Genomic DNA, 15,979 nt, shown 5'->3' on the forward strand with positions numbered 1-15,979 from the left:
ATTCTTATTACGTTATTTTGGCCATTCCATCATTAGACAAGAATTTGGAGACTCAGTGCTCATTTAAAAATCTTGGCTTGCTTTTTGGGCTAACTTTTAAAAACACACAAGCAAATGAAGGAAAACTCATATCTACATCACATTTTTCAGATATTACATTCACTGTTTCCTTTTGTACAACACAAAGACCAGCACCCTCCTGGGAAGATTTCCCTGAACTCTCTGCAGTTTTAAAGTTCCTGAGCTGGAAAGGCTCCCCTCGGTCCTGCTGTTCATTTTCCACTGTTTACTTGAAAGCAAAGGCATAAGCTGCTTCCAGTATATACTGAACATCAGATGAGTTCATACAGAGCAAACTGCTAATGCGGGCAGACATCTGAACCATTTAATCTTTACTTTGCCACCCAAATTGATAGAGCTCAGGGAAAAATCAATGTACCCGGTAGAAGGCAAATGTAATAAGAGAGGCCATCTCTTTTTTTTCAGAGCATTGGAGGGTTTGTGTGTGTGTGTGTGTGTGTGTGTGTGTGTGTGTGTGTGTGTCACCAAGAGTGACTTTGGTTAAATCTTTCAGTCATATGGACAGAGCTTTTCAAGTAAAATATTTTAGAATCTTTAGAACTCATCTTTTTTAGTCTCATTCTATATAGGGAAAGACATAGGAATACAGGCATGCGACTGTGAACGTGTGTGTGTGTGTGTGTGTGTGTGTGTGTGTGTGTGTGTGTGTGTGTGTGTGTGTGTGTGTGTTGAGTGGGAGTGAGAGGGCTGTTGGCCAATGAACGAATGAAACATCAGTCCAAAAGCTAAAGAGAAAATGGAGAAAAATGGCAGAGTTGGAAGAAGCACATTGAGCGGAGGCATCCAGGGTTCCTGATAATCACGAGTAGGAATGTAACTAGGATCTAGGAGCTCCCCTGCCATCCTAACACATCCTGGAATTCTCAGTTACTCTCCAAACATGGAATAAACCATCCACTCTCACGCCTCTGCGCTTTTGCACATGCCACACTTATCTTCCCCTTATCCATCTTGCCCAACTCCACTTCTGCTGTGACTTCCTTTAGATAGCCTTCCCCGACCTGAACCCCCAAACCATGGTAATCTTTTACTTTTCTGTGGTCCTGTAACATCTATTTCATACTTCTATTAGTCGTGCATGATTAGGTAGCATTTTGGTATTCAGACAATTTGGGAAATGTCCTAATACACATTAACACAGAACCATATTAAAGACACCGAGACGTCCTAAGGTAAAAAAAATCTGTTTAGCTTTTTTAAACTCAGTGTTTACCCAGTTTATCTGACCACATATAGCCCTTGTGCCCCTGCATGAAGATTAGTATACTCAAGAACTGGTATTCTGGGGAACAGCATTTTGGAAAAGTTGGTTCCTGGGTTCTCTTTGTATCAGTGACTGTTTTTTTTATCATCAGGGTATGCAAGAATGCCTGACAGGTAAAAAGTGCTTATTATGTGTTTGTTGAATGAATGAATAAGTGATGTTCAATGAAGAAGCCTCATTCTGGTGTTCATCTCTGACTGGACTGACTTCATAATCCCGTGGGTTGCTGGAAAGGAGGTAGAAGATCTCCCTCAATTTCTTCTCTCAGCCCTAGGGTCAGTTTCTTCTCTAGCCCTCCCTCAGTATTGACTTTGGGGAATGAAACAATACTAGTAGGCAAAGCCAGCTGCCTTTGGGAGCTGTTTTACAATAGCCAAGGAAAAAGAGAAAGGATGGGAAGATGGAGAGGAGATGGAAGGGAGAGAGGGAGCAGGAGAGGAGGAGAGAGGCAAGTGCCCATGGCAGGTGACAGCACCAGCGAGCAAGTCTTAGTGCTCCTCAGGGACAACCATGCTGCTATGCTTACCCCTTGATCCTTCTGGCCAAGACATTAGAAAAGTGAGGTCCTCTTTTTCTCACTCCTCAGTCCCGTTAGTCCTTCTTTTTTCTAATGTCAAATGCAACATGCTTGAATTACTCAGGAGAAACACAAAACATTTCTAAAATAAATCTCAGGGGGTGATGAATTTGGAGATTTTGATGTATACCAGTAGCAAAGAGAGAAGAGTGAAATACTAGAACTCAAAAACATTTTAGAAATCCAAATTCCACGTTTGCAAACAGGCCAGTGGAGACCCTGAGAAGTTAAGGGATTGTTCAAGGCAGTACAGTACTCTGACAGCCAGCCTGGAGCACAGGCATTTCAACTCCTAGCCTGTTGCTCTTTCTTGATCTCTCAGTGACACAAATATGGCCAGATGTTCTATGGTCACAGATGAGCGTGAAGGACTAGGGGTATTACCTCTTCAAGGGATAGACTGCATTCAGGTAACATAGTGAAATGAATGATTCAACACTAATCCACAAGTCTGTTGCCTCTCCCAAGAAATACGTGCTCTCCCCAGCTGGCCCTTACCATCATTGCAGAAGAAAACTGGCACACTGAGTAAGTAATTACTAGATCATGACATCACTCCCCCTTGTAATTGCCACCACTGTATCATTGCTCCTGCCCTTGCTTGTCTCTGCCTGTCAAAATCATACCCACCCTTCAAATGCAGATTACTTCTTTTATCATGTCTTCTAGGACATCCAAACAGTAAGTGATCTCTTTTGTCTCTGAATACCCAACACCTTTCTTTTTTGGGTGGAGGGGGACCACTGCTATAACACTTGACATATACTACCTTGTGTTACATCCATTCATGGTAGAAATCTCCCTTTCTCGAATATATGTTCCTTGAAGCTGGGAAGGGTCCATGGAGACTTGTCATTTTAATTGTCATTTTTCCCATCATACCTAATGCAGGGTCAAATGAATGTAAACACTAGATTCAAAGTTGGGTTTGTCTTAAACAGGTAAGCTGCATGAGATTCCAGTCTCTATATGTGGTTACTTATAAGCATTTTGTTCTAAGAAGCCTGGACATGTTGAAGAAGAAAAGGAACCTATAAAATAAAGGTTGCAAAACAGAAGTTGGCCAGCTGGGTCTGACCTGCAGATGTGTTTTGTTAACCCACACAGTGTTTTTTAGAAACTATTCACTGGCTTTGAAAAATTTGGGAAATTTCACATAAAAACTGTCTTGCTGATGATGCTGAAAAATCAGAAGGTCTGGTAACCTGGACTTGCATTCTCACATGGCAGCAATTCACTGGAGCTGAGTAGTCTTTGCACAGGGTCTCTTTTCTCTAGCTTGCCACAGTCTTACCCAGCCCACATGTCACTTGCTTTTACCATCTGCCTGGCCCCTGTAGGAAATTGAATCTGAGACTCTGGATATAAAGAAGGAGATAGAATAGGAGCCAAGAGAACAATAAGATCGAGATGAAGACTATCAGAGCTAAGATAAGCTGCAAGATGGGTGCATCTGAAAAAAAAAGTTGAAGCTATGATTTAAAATATTCAAATGAAGAGAAACTATAGTGAATGAGGATAAAATGAAAGAACCATAAAAAGTTGTCATGTGTTCAGGCATGGAGACACACTGTCATCATCAGCAATTTATTGGTACTGAATAGATCATCTCAGTATCCACATGGAAAAGGATCAAAAGAGAAAAAGTTGCTGCAGAACCAAAATTCCTATTCTTGTTGGAAAGCCAGCCCCCAGAATCTTCTCATTACTTGAAGACCCTGGAGTTGAGGACTGGAATGTCTTGCAACTGTGGGGAAAACTAGGCTTCTACAAAGCCCACCAAGGTCCAAGCGAGAGTAGTGATGGCCCACAAGTGAGCGAGTCCTTGACCTTGTCTCTGCTAACTCAACCTCACTTCCCCACTTTCCTTCCAGAGAACAAGCCTACTTGGCCACTAGGGGGCCCTGTTGCACACCACATTCGGAGTTAATTGTCAGTATTGGCTCATCTCTGCCATTTGGGCAGTTTTTAAGGACTTGTTCACATCCTTTGATCTATTTTTAGTAACCTGGGATTATTCCAGCCTTGTGTTTTGAAGTAAGAAATTACTGTATTAGTCCGTTTTTGTTGCTTATAACAAAATATTTGGAACTGGGTACTTTGTAAGAAAACATAATTTATTGCTTACAGTTTCTGAGGCTGGGAAGTCCAAAGTCCAGGGAATGCATCTGGTGAGGGTCTTGCTAGGCGGTGGCTTCAGCGACACAGGGTATCACATTGTGAGACAGCAAAAGCAAAGAGAGACTAATCTCCTCAGTTACTCTCCCTTTAAAGCCACCAGAACCTCTCCCATTATTCCAAGAAGGGATCAATCCATTCATAACAATACTGTCCTTACCATCCAATCACCTCTTCAAGGCCCCACCTTTCAATTACCATAATAGCATTTCCCACCCTCTTAACAGTCACAGTGGGGGTCCAGCTTTTAATACATAAAACTTGGGGGACACAATGTAATCCATATCAAATAGTAAACAACAACTAGATAAGAAAGTAAAGCATTATATGGAAATGTGAAAATAGCAAGACCAGGTCACAGGTGAAGAAGATCCTTTAACTGGGTGGTCTTCTCCTTATTTACAGGACTCACGTCTGCAGTTTCTACCTTACGGTTTGCTCTTCTCTAACCTTTTTTCAGGCCTCCCAGTCCCTAATCACCTTCCTCCCTCCTCTTTCTCTGTTGACAGAGCCACAGTTAAGTCAATGTGAGGAGCGAGAGGAGATGGCAGAAAAATTTATCCTGGGAAAAGGACTCCATTTGTCCCCAGCTCACCCAATTCACTCTTGAGGGTGTGATCCTGTGGGAGAATGGAGTGGGAGTTCCGAGTATTTCCTCCTCCAATAAACCAGTTCACGTTGGGATTCCAGCGGTTCACAAAGCCACAGAGATGATTTTCTTCAAAGTCACATTCTGGTGGAAGAGAAATAATGCACTTCATGGAGACACAGCCACACCTGAGTACACCCATACTCACGGCAGAGTTTGCTCTTGTATTCAGATGTTTCTCTCTTCTTTTGCCCACCAGAACTTTTGTACCAGGACCATGGACAATATTGGCCAAGAAGAGAGACAGATGCTGGTATGAATCAAGGTTCTAATTCATCACGGCCCCTTTGAATTGTGGCCTTCCACTTACTGGCCATGTGGCTCTCAGTGTGCCTCATCACCTCTCTCAGCCTCTGTTTCTTCATATGTGAATCAGGGACAATGTTCCCACCTCATTGCACAGTGCCAGGCATATGGTCGGTGCTTGGTACAACCAGCCATTTCTATCAGTCATCTGTCTCAAAGCACCATTTAGGGTTATGCTCTTAGCTCCAGAAATTTTGTCCACCACTCTTTCTCAAACCTGGTGGCCCAGTCCTCCTACCCTTCTCTCCTGATGGTGAACAAGATGCCCAGAGCTGAGGACCATGTTCCTCAGATGCTAAAATCCCCTGCTTTTCTTATAAATAAGAACACAGTCAAAACAGCAAGGCAGGCATATCCTAGGCTCTGGGACCTTTATGCAGCTACTGAGTGGAGAAGACAGAGAAGATGAAGAGATGCCACCCCCCCCTTCAGTGGCATTGTCATGTTTGCACAAACCAAGTGTTCCCCATCAACAGACTCCTTCAGTGGGAACAAGAAACTCACAAGCCAGTGAGTGCCTCCACTGACCCCCATAATCATACAATTGAAAATATGAAGGTGGTTGTGCTGGCCATCTCCCCTGGCCTCTCCAGATTCACCCTGCCATTCTCCACATGCTCTGTCTTCCAGAGGTTGACCAGTGTGGACTTATCAATGGGCTCCCCTGCTTTCCAGCTTCCTGTTGGATTTGATCAGTGGAGGGTGGAAGGAGAGTGAAATCAGGGGTTTATTCCCCCAGCTCACTCCAGCCAGGTTGCTGTGGGTTGGCGAATTTTGTCAAGTAGCCCTCCCCAAACAGCAGCTGTTTCTGGGTTCTGGTAACCCCTTCAGACCTACAGGGGATAGCAGCTCATGATCCTCACTGTTACTGGTCCTGAGTCACAGCACTATCCTGTGCTGATTTCCTTTACCACTTACACGTTTGTGGTCCTTTTAACGAGCTTTCCTCAAATTACTCAGATTGAGTGTACCCTCTGTTTCCACCTTCCTGCCAGGATCCTGCCTGGCATGGTGATCAATGTGTTTTTCATTAGCGAGCACTGAAAAGTTTCAAGATTTTCATTTTCAACTTTTCCACAGCAGCATCTGCTCACCAGTGCCCAACATTCAGTGCCAAAGGCTGAAACACAGTAAAATAAAAAGCAAAATATTCCTTTCTCAGTGTGCCAACCTCTATTCTAAGCACATTATATAAATTAACTAACTTAACCCTCAGAACAGCGAGGAAGGTACTATGACTGACCCCATTTCACAGATGAGGAACCAAGAGACACAGAGAGTGCCCAGAAAGAAAGGAGAGGTAAGATAAAAGTACGGGCACCCCTTTTGCTTTATGCACACCAGAAGCCACCAAATCATTTGAAGAAAGACCATTAACATTTCTTGAGTGCCAAGCACTGTACCAATCACCTTCATATCTATAATCTCGTTAGTCCTCGCGAGAATCCGATGAGGGCGTGTTTTATCCCCATTTCACAGGTGAGGAAACCAAGGCTGAGAGACGCAGTGAGTTGACTGACCGGCAGGGGGCGCACCACCGGGTGAGTCTGACTAGTCTGCGTGTCGTCCACGATCCTGGCAGACGCCACATGGAATATAGACCCCGTAGAAGTTCAAGGAAGGGAGCCTGGGCCTAAACTCGCTTCAGAAAGTAGTCACTTTCCCAGTTTGCTTTCTTCCACTTGCATTAGAGACATTATTGGAGGGTCAAAACAGAGAAGTGAGACCTCAGAGAATCAGCAAAGGCTCTTTTGTTTAGTCATCTTTGTTGCTGCATTCTCTTCCCCTGCCCCCCGACATCCATTCAGCCTCCAAGTACTGTCAGTGCTAAAAAAAATCTCTCAAATCTACCACCAATTTCCTTTTCCACTGCTAACCCCCAATTTTAGAAGTTCATTATGCCCCCTATCAGGTCACAATTGCTTCTTAGAAGTTTTATGAGCTCCTATGCTGTTTTCCTGGTCTCCAACTCATTTTCCACATGGCAGCTGGAGTCATCATCTGAAAACCACATGCCTCTCTCCTGCTGACTGACTTTTAGCACCTCCCAACCACATAATTCAGTAAGTCCAAGCTCCACATCCTGGATCCAGACTCTTCCATAACCAGCTCCCTTAGCAGTCCGACCCTAGCAGGCTGAGCAGTTTAAACACCCTACTCAGCTCTTGCCTCTGCATGGACATGCTCTGTTCTCTCTCCACAGGGCTCTGTCCATGAAGAACCCTTTCCCCCTACCCTGCACCTCCACAGCACTGCTTGTCCTTCTCTGGCAGTGTTTATCTTATATAGAAATAGCTTCAGTGGCAGACAGGGAGAAAGTGAGCGACCATAGGGCAGGGACTGCCCCCTCTTTATGTCCTCACATGAGCTGGCATATAAGAGACACCAATCAGCCTGCTCAAGTGGAAGCTAAGTCACAACTGTGATTATTAAGACAGAGGCAATGGTGTGCCAAGAGAGAAATGGAGGAAAGGAGACAAGACAATGCCTGCTTTTCTGGCAAATGCTACAAAAAGCTGAGTTTACAGCAATTGGGAATTATTTCTATTAGAACGTGTCGAGGTTAAGATGGGAACTCTGAGGTTAGAGGTGCTCAATTTCCTTTTCTTTCATTAATTCCAACCAGTCTAGGCAAACTCTAATGAGCCTTCTTACACTAAAGACAAACAACATACAGCATTCAAATGAGCCTAACAAAGAATTTAAACTACTCTGCATTATGTATGCAGTGTATTCTATAAAATGCTTGGTCATTAGGATTGATTCAATTCCCTCTGGCAACAGTAGATTATAAAAAAAAAAGATTCACATTTTGATTCAATGAAAATGAAACCCACTTACCAATACAGTAGCCAGTTGTCATCTTGATTTCAAAGAGCGCAATGCTGGCTGTGTTTCCCTGTCCTAGTACACCTTCTATTAAAATCTGCACAACACATGGGGAAGAAGGGGAGTTAGACTTGGGAACACCATGTTTCCTTGGTTCAGTATTTCAGCTCTTAGAAGCTGTTCAGCAATTCAAGGCAAAACAGGATTGTTAGTGTCAGATAATTGCTATTGGATACCAGTCTCACTATGGATGCGTGTGTGTGTGCACATGTGTGCACCTAAACACTTGTACATATATACTGAGAACTTTGAGGTGAGCAAGGTGTCCAATAGAAGCTCAGACTCAGCTGTGTTCAGTGCTTGTCGTAGTGCCAATTGGCCACAGATGGAGAGGACAGCTTGTGTCCCCGCAGAAGTCTGTCTTGAGGATGGTCAGGAACTGAGGACGGAGGATTCCGGGGAAAATCCCCTGGAGGGGGAGGAAGGAAGCACAATCTACCATGGTGGTGGGAGACACCCACATGAGATGGGAGGCTCATGAATGAACTTGTAGTTTCTATACTGATGAAAAATTGGAAAACTTTTTTTTTTTAAATTGGCATCTAGCCCATAAGGGGATCTGAACCCTTGAACTTGGTGTTCTCAGCACCACACTCTAACCAAGTGAGCTAACTGGACAGCCCTAATTTTTAAAATATTGTCTCAGGAAGTATTCCGTTTATTTAAGATTTTCTTTTCTTGTTTTTTTTTTTTTTTTTGGCAGCTGGCCAGTATAGGGATCCAAACCCTTGACCTTGGTTTTATAAGGCTGCGATCCAACCAAGCAAGCTAAGCGGCCAGCCTGAAAACTTTACACAAAGAACAGACGGAAGCACGGCAATTCATGTGGCTAATTTCAAGGAATGTTACAATTCACATTTCGTCCTGTTTCTGAAAGTTCTAATAGCTTTTTCTTATGCGGTTTTAGCCCGATATTTTGCAATGCTTATAGGTTTGGGATGTGATATGCTGGTAGATTTGGGAGAATGCTGTAAAAGAGGAAACTCGGACCCCCTGTGCTCCTGCTCCCAACCACTGCCTGATGTGGAGGGACCCCAAGCAGACATGGGGAGTAGAGTATTTCAAAACTTTTCAAAGAAGAAGAGGATGGGATAGGGAATTGAAAGGTAGGTTAAGAATGGAGAAAGTTTTCATGAAGGCTCCATTGTGTCCTCCTCAATGGCATGTTCTCAATAAGCGTCACACTTCATGGCCAAGCATGTCCAGACTCCAACCCGCTTCCTTACTCCAACCCTCACCTAACTCCATCTCATATTCTCCACCTTACTTTTCCAGCACGTCTGACAGAAAACCTTTCCTCTTGGAAAGGGAAACAGAACATGTCCTTTAAGTAACTTTCTTCTTTCAAAGTAGTTTCATTTTTCTTTTTATTATAGATAATGTTTTGCTCAAAATTTGTAGCAAAGAAACTATTAGGAAAATAACACACACATACCACATACAATTTAGAAGGATGAAACAAAATTATAGGAAATGAGAAGACTCCCTAAAGCCATAGAAAATCAATTTCCATTGAAGGGGTTGGTTTAAGCCCTATTTAGATACTCACAGAAGTCCCATTTAAATAGATGGGAAGGAAATCTGGGAAGAAACTCTTTTAAGGAATAAAGAAAATGCTAATTTACATTACCAATATTCTTCTACGATATGTCTCCTATGAAACATCGCACCCTAACTCAGGCAATAACTAACGTCAATGGCAGAAATTTTCATGCAATCTCAGAACAGCATAAAGTACAAGTAATCAGCCCTGCTCCTTCCTCTCAAATTTCACCTACCTTGAATTTTTTGGGACTGTTTTGCAAATCTAGGCTGGCTATGAGCCAGCTGTCTGAAGGTTCCTTAGCTGACCAAAGCAAGCGATCAAAGCTCTCATCTTCAAATCTCACATAGAGGTTCAGCTGGCTGGGATCTGATGGAGACCCTGAAGACGTGGTTATCTGGTAGACCAAGCGGAGGCAGCTCCATTCCTCAGCCTGTAAGTCAGAACTTAGCAGCACGGCTTTCTCTCCCTGCTTGGCAAAGGAGGTGTCCACGTAAATGTAATGCCCTGGAGAGAAAAAGGACACAGGCAAGGTGTCAATCTTCTGTTTGCAACTTGGAAAAATATGCAACTGCGGTCCAGTCGATCTGTGGGCAGACAGAGCCTATGGGTGTGGTGTGTCATCCGCATGAAGGTTGCCCGAACGCTGGATCTCTGGTCTCTTGTAAAAAAATCAGAATGGTCTGGCCACACTGAGGCCACTTTCCCACGGGACAACAAAAGGCTGGAGCTGAGTAGAGCTGCCTCATCAGAGGGTGGCATTTGGGCTGCGTCTTGCCACAATCCCCCTCACTCCCTCTTAACTCCTGACACCGATGCCAAGTGTCTGCTGCCTTTTGTTGTCTCACACCAGGCCCTCTTAGTGCACTGCAAGCATCTCCCCAGTCCCCACATGCATATGAGTCTGCAGTCTAAGGGGCACCAGAATCTGGAGGAGCAGCGTGAGCAGGGGGACCAGGCAAGACTGGGGTCAGAGTCACTTGGCAGACTCACCCTTCTTCCACGGCTCCCTCATGCCCAGTGACTCCAGTTGCACTGAGCTTGCATCATTACAGTGAGCTGAGTTGCTTTGGTTACCTCAGCCTGGATTTGGGGGGCCTAGGCAGGAAAAGTTCATTATAAGCTATTTTTCTTTCAAGTAGGAATAAGACTCCCTTCCCCAGACTCTTCCAGAAGCAAATTTCGTAGTTCTGATAGCTAAATGAGGAAATGTGCAAAACATGTAGCCCAGGGCTTGGAAGGCAGTGGGCACTCTGCAATGGCCACCACCACTCTCTTCTCCTCCACGGCCTCTTCCCCTTCTCACCCCCTCTTTCCCCCTCTTCCCCTGCTCCTCCTCTCTTCTGTCTTCTCCTTCCCTTTCCCCATCCTTCTCCACTCCCTCTTTTTTTCCTCCCCCTCTCCCTCTATCTTCCCAATATTAACAGGTGGTGCTCTGCTGGCTGCACCAGGACGTGGAAACACACTTTTATGAGAAAAAGGAGGGCACTGAAGCCAAGAACCCTATCTTGAGCTTTACAAGCCCAACTCTGGCCATCTAGCTTCCCATACCAGTGATCTGATTGCCTAAGGGTCTTGGGGACCACCTGCCTTCCTGGTCTGCAGATTCTCATGCTTGCGGTTCCCACATTTGCGGCCAACATTTAACCTGCTGTCTTCCATCCTGTGGCTGCCGCCAGCCCCCGCCACTGCCTGCAGTTTGGGCTGCCAACACTGAACTACTAGAAAGGCTCTGGAATGCCTCTTTGTTTCACTTGCTGTGCTTTTGCTTCAGCCCCTCCTCCCATGCTTGTTGCCCATCCCAGCCAGGATCCTTATCTCTGCAGCGAGTATGGACAGGCCAGCAGCAGTTCGGCTGATGACCACCTGCACATCTAGGGCACAGTTAGGGCATTGTCTTCAGGCTGCCTTGCTTTCTGGCTGAAGGGTTCCAGGATCATGATCTATCTCCAGCTGGCAAATTTCTTAACATAGCAACCACCCACTGAGTGCAAATAGCATCTGCTTCTAGATGCCAACCCAGGCACCCTCTGTGGAACAATCTGGCCCTTGCAGCAATCGCCACCACCACCATTACCTCTTATGCACAGTAAATACTCACCATGAACCAGGCACTAAGCACTTCACACGCATTTACGAGTTGTGGGGCCTGCTAGGTTTTAAAGTACTAAGCCAGGGCTCTTGACACCAACCTCTTTTGAACAAAAGTGTTGCTTCATCGTGGCATGAGGGAATGTTTAAGCACCACCCTCCTTTCCCCACTCTTTGCTACTGCCCCTGAAGAAGGGACTCTAAGCAGGCTGGCCGTGGAGTGGGGTGGGATGGCATTGGGGGAGATGCCGAGAGCACTTCAAACCTGTTCTGAGGAAGTGGAGAGTTGGGACATGGGGTATAAAAAGAGGAAAGAAACAGAGAAAGTCCCTGCTGTGGCCTATGACCATTCACATCAGATACTACCTTTGCTTCCACACTCTCTAGGGCACTTCTGCATCTTCTCCCATTCTCCTGCTTCCTCTCCCCCACTCTAGAAGGGAACAGCTCTCAGCAGTGGCTCTCAAATTTGAGCCCACAGTCACCTGGAGTGCTTGTTCAAATACAGACTGCTGGGCTCACCCCTAGAGTTTCTGATCCAGTAGGTCTGGGGTGATGCTGCGTTTCTAACAGACTGCATTTCAGAGATGTACCAGGTGCTGCTGGGCTGGGGACCAGACTTTGAGAACCACTGACTTACAATGTCTGTTAGAGAAGTAGGTCATTCTCCAGCTACCTCTTATCTGTCAAAGAAAGAACATGCTATGTAGCATGTAAAGGAGGGAAGAAACAGTTCTACTCGGAGGTAAAACTCAGACTTAAGTAAATGTGTGTTATTTCAGGCTCACAGAGTCCATCTACTGGCAGTTATCTTGACTTTTCAGTGAGTGCTATAAAAAAAACCCAAGAAACCTCTCCTGACAGTCTCTTTCGCTGTGTCAGGTTTTACTATAAGCACATGCTAATAATATTCTCTTGTCAAGACCCTCTGAAAGCACACATTATGTAAAATGTATTATTTAAAATACTTTGATATTATACTGTATGATGAAAGATGGTGCCATTTACTGAGTGATTTTGACATCTCAGCCATAAGTACTGGCTATTTCAAAATATTGAGATTTAGCATATAAATTACAGAGCTCAAATTCATTTTTAGGTCATGCTGTGTGAATGTGCCTGTTAGCTGCATTACAGTGCATCCAAAGGTTTATCTACCCTCTTAGCAGAATAATGCATTTTCCTAGAACAAATAACTAGCTCAAGTGCTGCCCATCTCCACTACCATTGCCAAGTTCAAGACAAATTTTCTGAATTAATCACTAGATTTTTTGTGCTCAGACCAGATATAGCCTCAGAATCCTTCTAAACATCACATTCCATGTGGCTACTCCCCACCAATCTGAGTTGGCACTTGAGTTGAACTACTAGTCATCCTTGCTGTAGCTTCTGTGTAAGAGGATACTGTGCGGTCATGTTATAGCCACACTGAACCAGAGGAAACGTGGTATATTTTGAAGTTTTAAAAAATGAGTATCGAATGAGGAAGATACTGATATCAAGGATGGTGACTTTCCCTGCACTCTCACTAATAAAATTGCTATTCTGGAAAAAGTTTGTTTCTTCTTATTTTATTAAGAGGAATAATTTTACCACTCAGTTAATGAGGTTTTCTAAATGTGTGAAATATTTCATTTTTTCCATCCTAAATGAGATTGACATCTGGAAGTTAACCTTAGACACAATTTGCATACCATAAAATTCATTCTTTTAATGCAACTCAGTGGTTTTTAGTATATTCACAAAGTTGTTCAATCATCACCACTAACTAATTCCAGAACATTTGCATTACTCCTAAAGGAAACCCCATACTCATTTGCAATCATTCCTCATTCTCCTCTCCCCCTAGCCTCTGGAAACTACTAATCTACTTTCTGTCTGTATGAATTTGCCTATTCTGGAAATTTCATATAAATGGAATCATATAATGTGTTCCTTTGTGTCTGGCTAATTTCGTTTAGTTTTTGAAGTTCATCCATGTTGTAGCACGTATCAGAATTTCATTCCTTTTTGAAGAATAAAATATTCCATTTTATGAATATACCACATTTTATTTTATTTGGACATTTGCGTTGTTTCCACTTTTTGGCTCATATACATAATGCTGCTATGAACATTCGTATACAAGGTTGTTCTTTTTTAACATTTACTTGTACATATTTCAGGGTACAGTGCGTTGTTTCAGTACATGCATATACGGCACAATGATTCACTCAGCATAGATAGCACAGTTTTACACCCATTAGTCCACCACTTCTCCTAGACCCCTCCCTTCCTGGCCTCAAGTAACCATTATTCTACTCTCTACTTCTATGAGAACCACTTTTTTTTTTCAAGATTCCGCATATGAGTGAGATCATGTGGTATTTGTCTTTCTGTGCCTGACTTATTTCACTTAACATGGTGGTTTCCAGTTCCACCCATGTTGCTGCAAATGATAGGATATGATTTTTTAGTAGCTGAATAGTACTCCATTGTGTGTACACAACACACTTTACTTATCTGCTGATGGGCAGTTAGGTTAATTCCCTCTCTTGGCTATTGTGAGCAGTGCTGTGATGAACGTGGGAGTGCAGGTGTCTTTTTGATACATTGATTTCAGTTCCTTTGGGTATACACCCAGTAGTGGGATAGCTGGGTTGTAAGGTGGATCTATTTTTAGTTCTCTGAGGAAACGCCATACTGTTTTCCACAATGGCTGTACCAATTTACATTCCTACTGACAATGTAGGCGGGTTCCCTTTCCTCCACATCCTCTCCAGCAATTGTTATTTTGTCTTGTTGTTAATAGCCATTTGATGGAGTTTCGATGTGTTGTCCCCTCCAAAACTCATGTGGAAATTTGATCTCCAATGTGGCAGTGTTGGAAACTGATTGAGTCATGGGGGTGGATCCCTCATGAATGGATTAATGCTCTCCCTGGGGGAGGGGGGATTAATGAGTGAGTTCTCACTCTGTTAGTTCCCATGAGAGCTGGTTGTTTAAAAAGACCCTGGCACCTTCTCTCTCTCTCTCTTGCTTCCTCTCGCCATGTGATCTGCTTGTACCCGCCAGCTGCTGCCACTTTCCGCCACGAGTAGACGCAGCCTGAGGCCTGTGCCAGATGCAGCTGTCCCAGAACCGTAAGCCAAATAAACCACTTTTCTTTATAAATTACCCAGCCTTGGGTAATTCTGTTATAGCAACACAAAACGGACTAATACACCATTCTAACTGGGGTGAGATGATATCTCATTGTGGTTTTAATTTGCATCTCCCTGAGTGATTTTGAGCATTTTTTCATGTGCTTGTTGGTCATTTGTATGTCTTTTTTTGAGAAATATCTGTTCAGGTCCTTTGCCCATTTTTTAATTGGGTTATTTGTTTTTGCTGCTAAGTTGCTTGAGTTCCTTATATATTCCGGGTATTAGCCCCTTGTCTGATGTGCAGTTTGCAAACACTTTCTCTCATTCTGTAGGTTGTCTCTTCACTTTGTTGATAGTGTCCCTTGCTGTATGGAAGCTTTTCAGTTTGATGTAGTCCCATTTATGTATTTTTACTTTAATTGCCTGTGCCCTTGTAGTATTGCTCCAAAAAGTGCTGCTTACTTCCATTTTGTGTAGCGTTTCCCCTGTTTTCTTCTAATAATTTCATAGTTCGGGGTCTTAAATTTAGGTCCTTAATCCATTTTGAGTTGATTTTTGTGTGTGATGAGAGATAGGGGTCTAGTTTTGATCTTCTGCTTGTGGATATCCAGTGTACCCAGCACCATTTATTGAAGAGGCTGTCCTTTCCTCAATGTATATTCTTGGCACCTTTGTCAAAAATCAGTTGGTTGCGAGTGTGTCGGTTTATTTCTGGGCTGTCTACTCTTCCATTGGCCTATTTGTCTATTTTTATGCCAGTACCATGCTGTTTTGTTTTTAAATCTAGCTTTATAGTATATTTTGAAGTCAGGAAGTGTGATGCCTCCAACTTTGTTGTTTAAGATTGTTTTAGCTGTATGAAGTCTTTTATAGTTCCACACACATTTTAAAATAATTTTGTCTATTTCTATGAAGAATGTCCTTGGTATTTTGATAGGGATTGCACTGAATGTGTAGATTACTTTGGGTAATATGGACATTTCGATCATGTTAATGCTTCTGACCCAAGAACATGGGATATCTTTCCATTTATTTGTGTCATTTTCAATTTTTTTCACCAATGTTTTATAATTTTCATTGTAGAGGTCTTTCACCTCCTTGGTTATTTACTCCTAGGTATTTCATTTTTTTGGTAGCTATTGTGAATGAGATTACTTTCTTGATATCTTCTTCAGCTATTTCATTATTGGCATATAGGAAGGCTACAGATTTTTGTGTGTTGATTTTGTATCTTGCCACTATACTGAAGTCATTTATTAGTTCTAGTAATTTTTTG

General features: G+C 43.3%; 1 protein-coding gene across 1 annotated transcript in view; it reads right to left on the reverse strand.

Annotated features, from left to right (window-relative positions):
- Window positions 1-15,979, reverse strand: part of MAMDC2 (MAM domain containing 2) — a 149,935-nt gene that overhangs the window by 73,768 nt on the left and 60,188 nt on the right. The window contains exons 3-5 of the mRNA XM_063081199.1: window positions 9,723-9,994; window positions 7,897-7,981; window positions 4,696-4,833 (exon numbers count right to left, since the gene is read on the reverse strand). Of these exons, the coding sequence (XP_062937269.1) occupies window positions 4,696-4,833; window positions 7,897-7,981; window positions 9,723-9,994 (495 nt within the window). The remainder of the gene's footprint in view (window positions 1-4,695; window positions 4,834-7,896; window positions 7,982-9,722; window positions 9,995-15,979) is intronic.

This window comes from Cynocephalus volans, chromosome 16, assembly GCF_027409185.1.
Source record: "Cynocephalus volans isolate mCynVol1 chromosome 16, mCynVol1.pri, whole genome shotgun sequence".
Classification (NCBI taxonomy): Eukaryota; Metazoa; Chordata; class Mammalia; order Dermoptera; family Cynocephalidae; genus Cynocephalus; species Cynocephalus volans.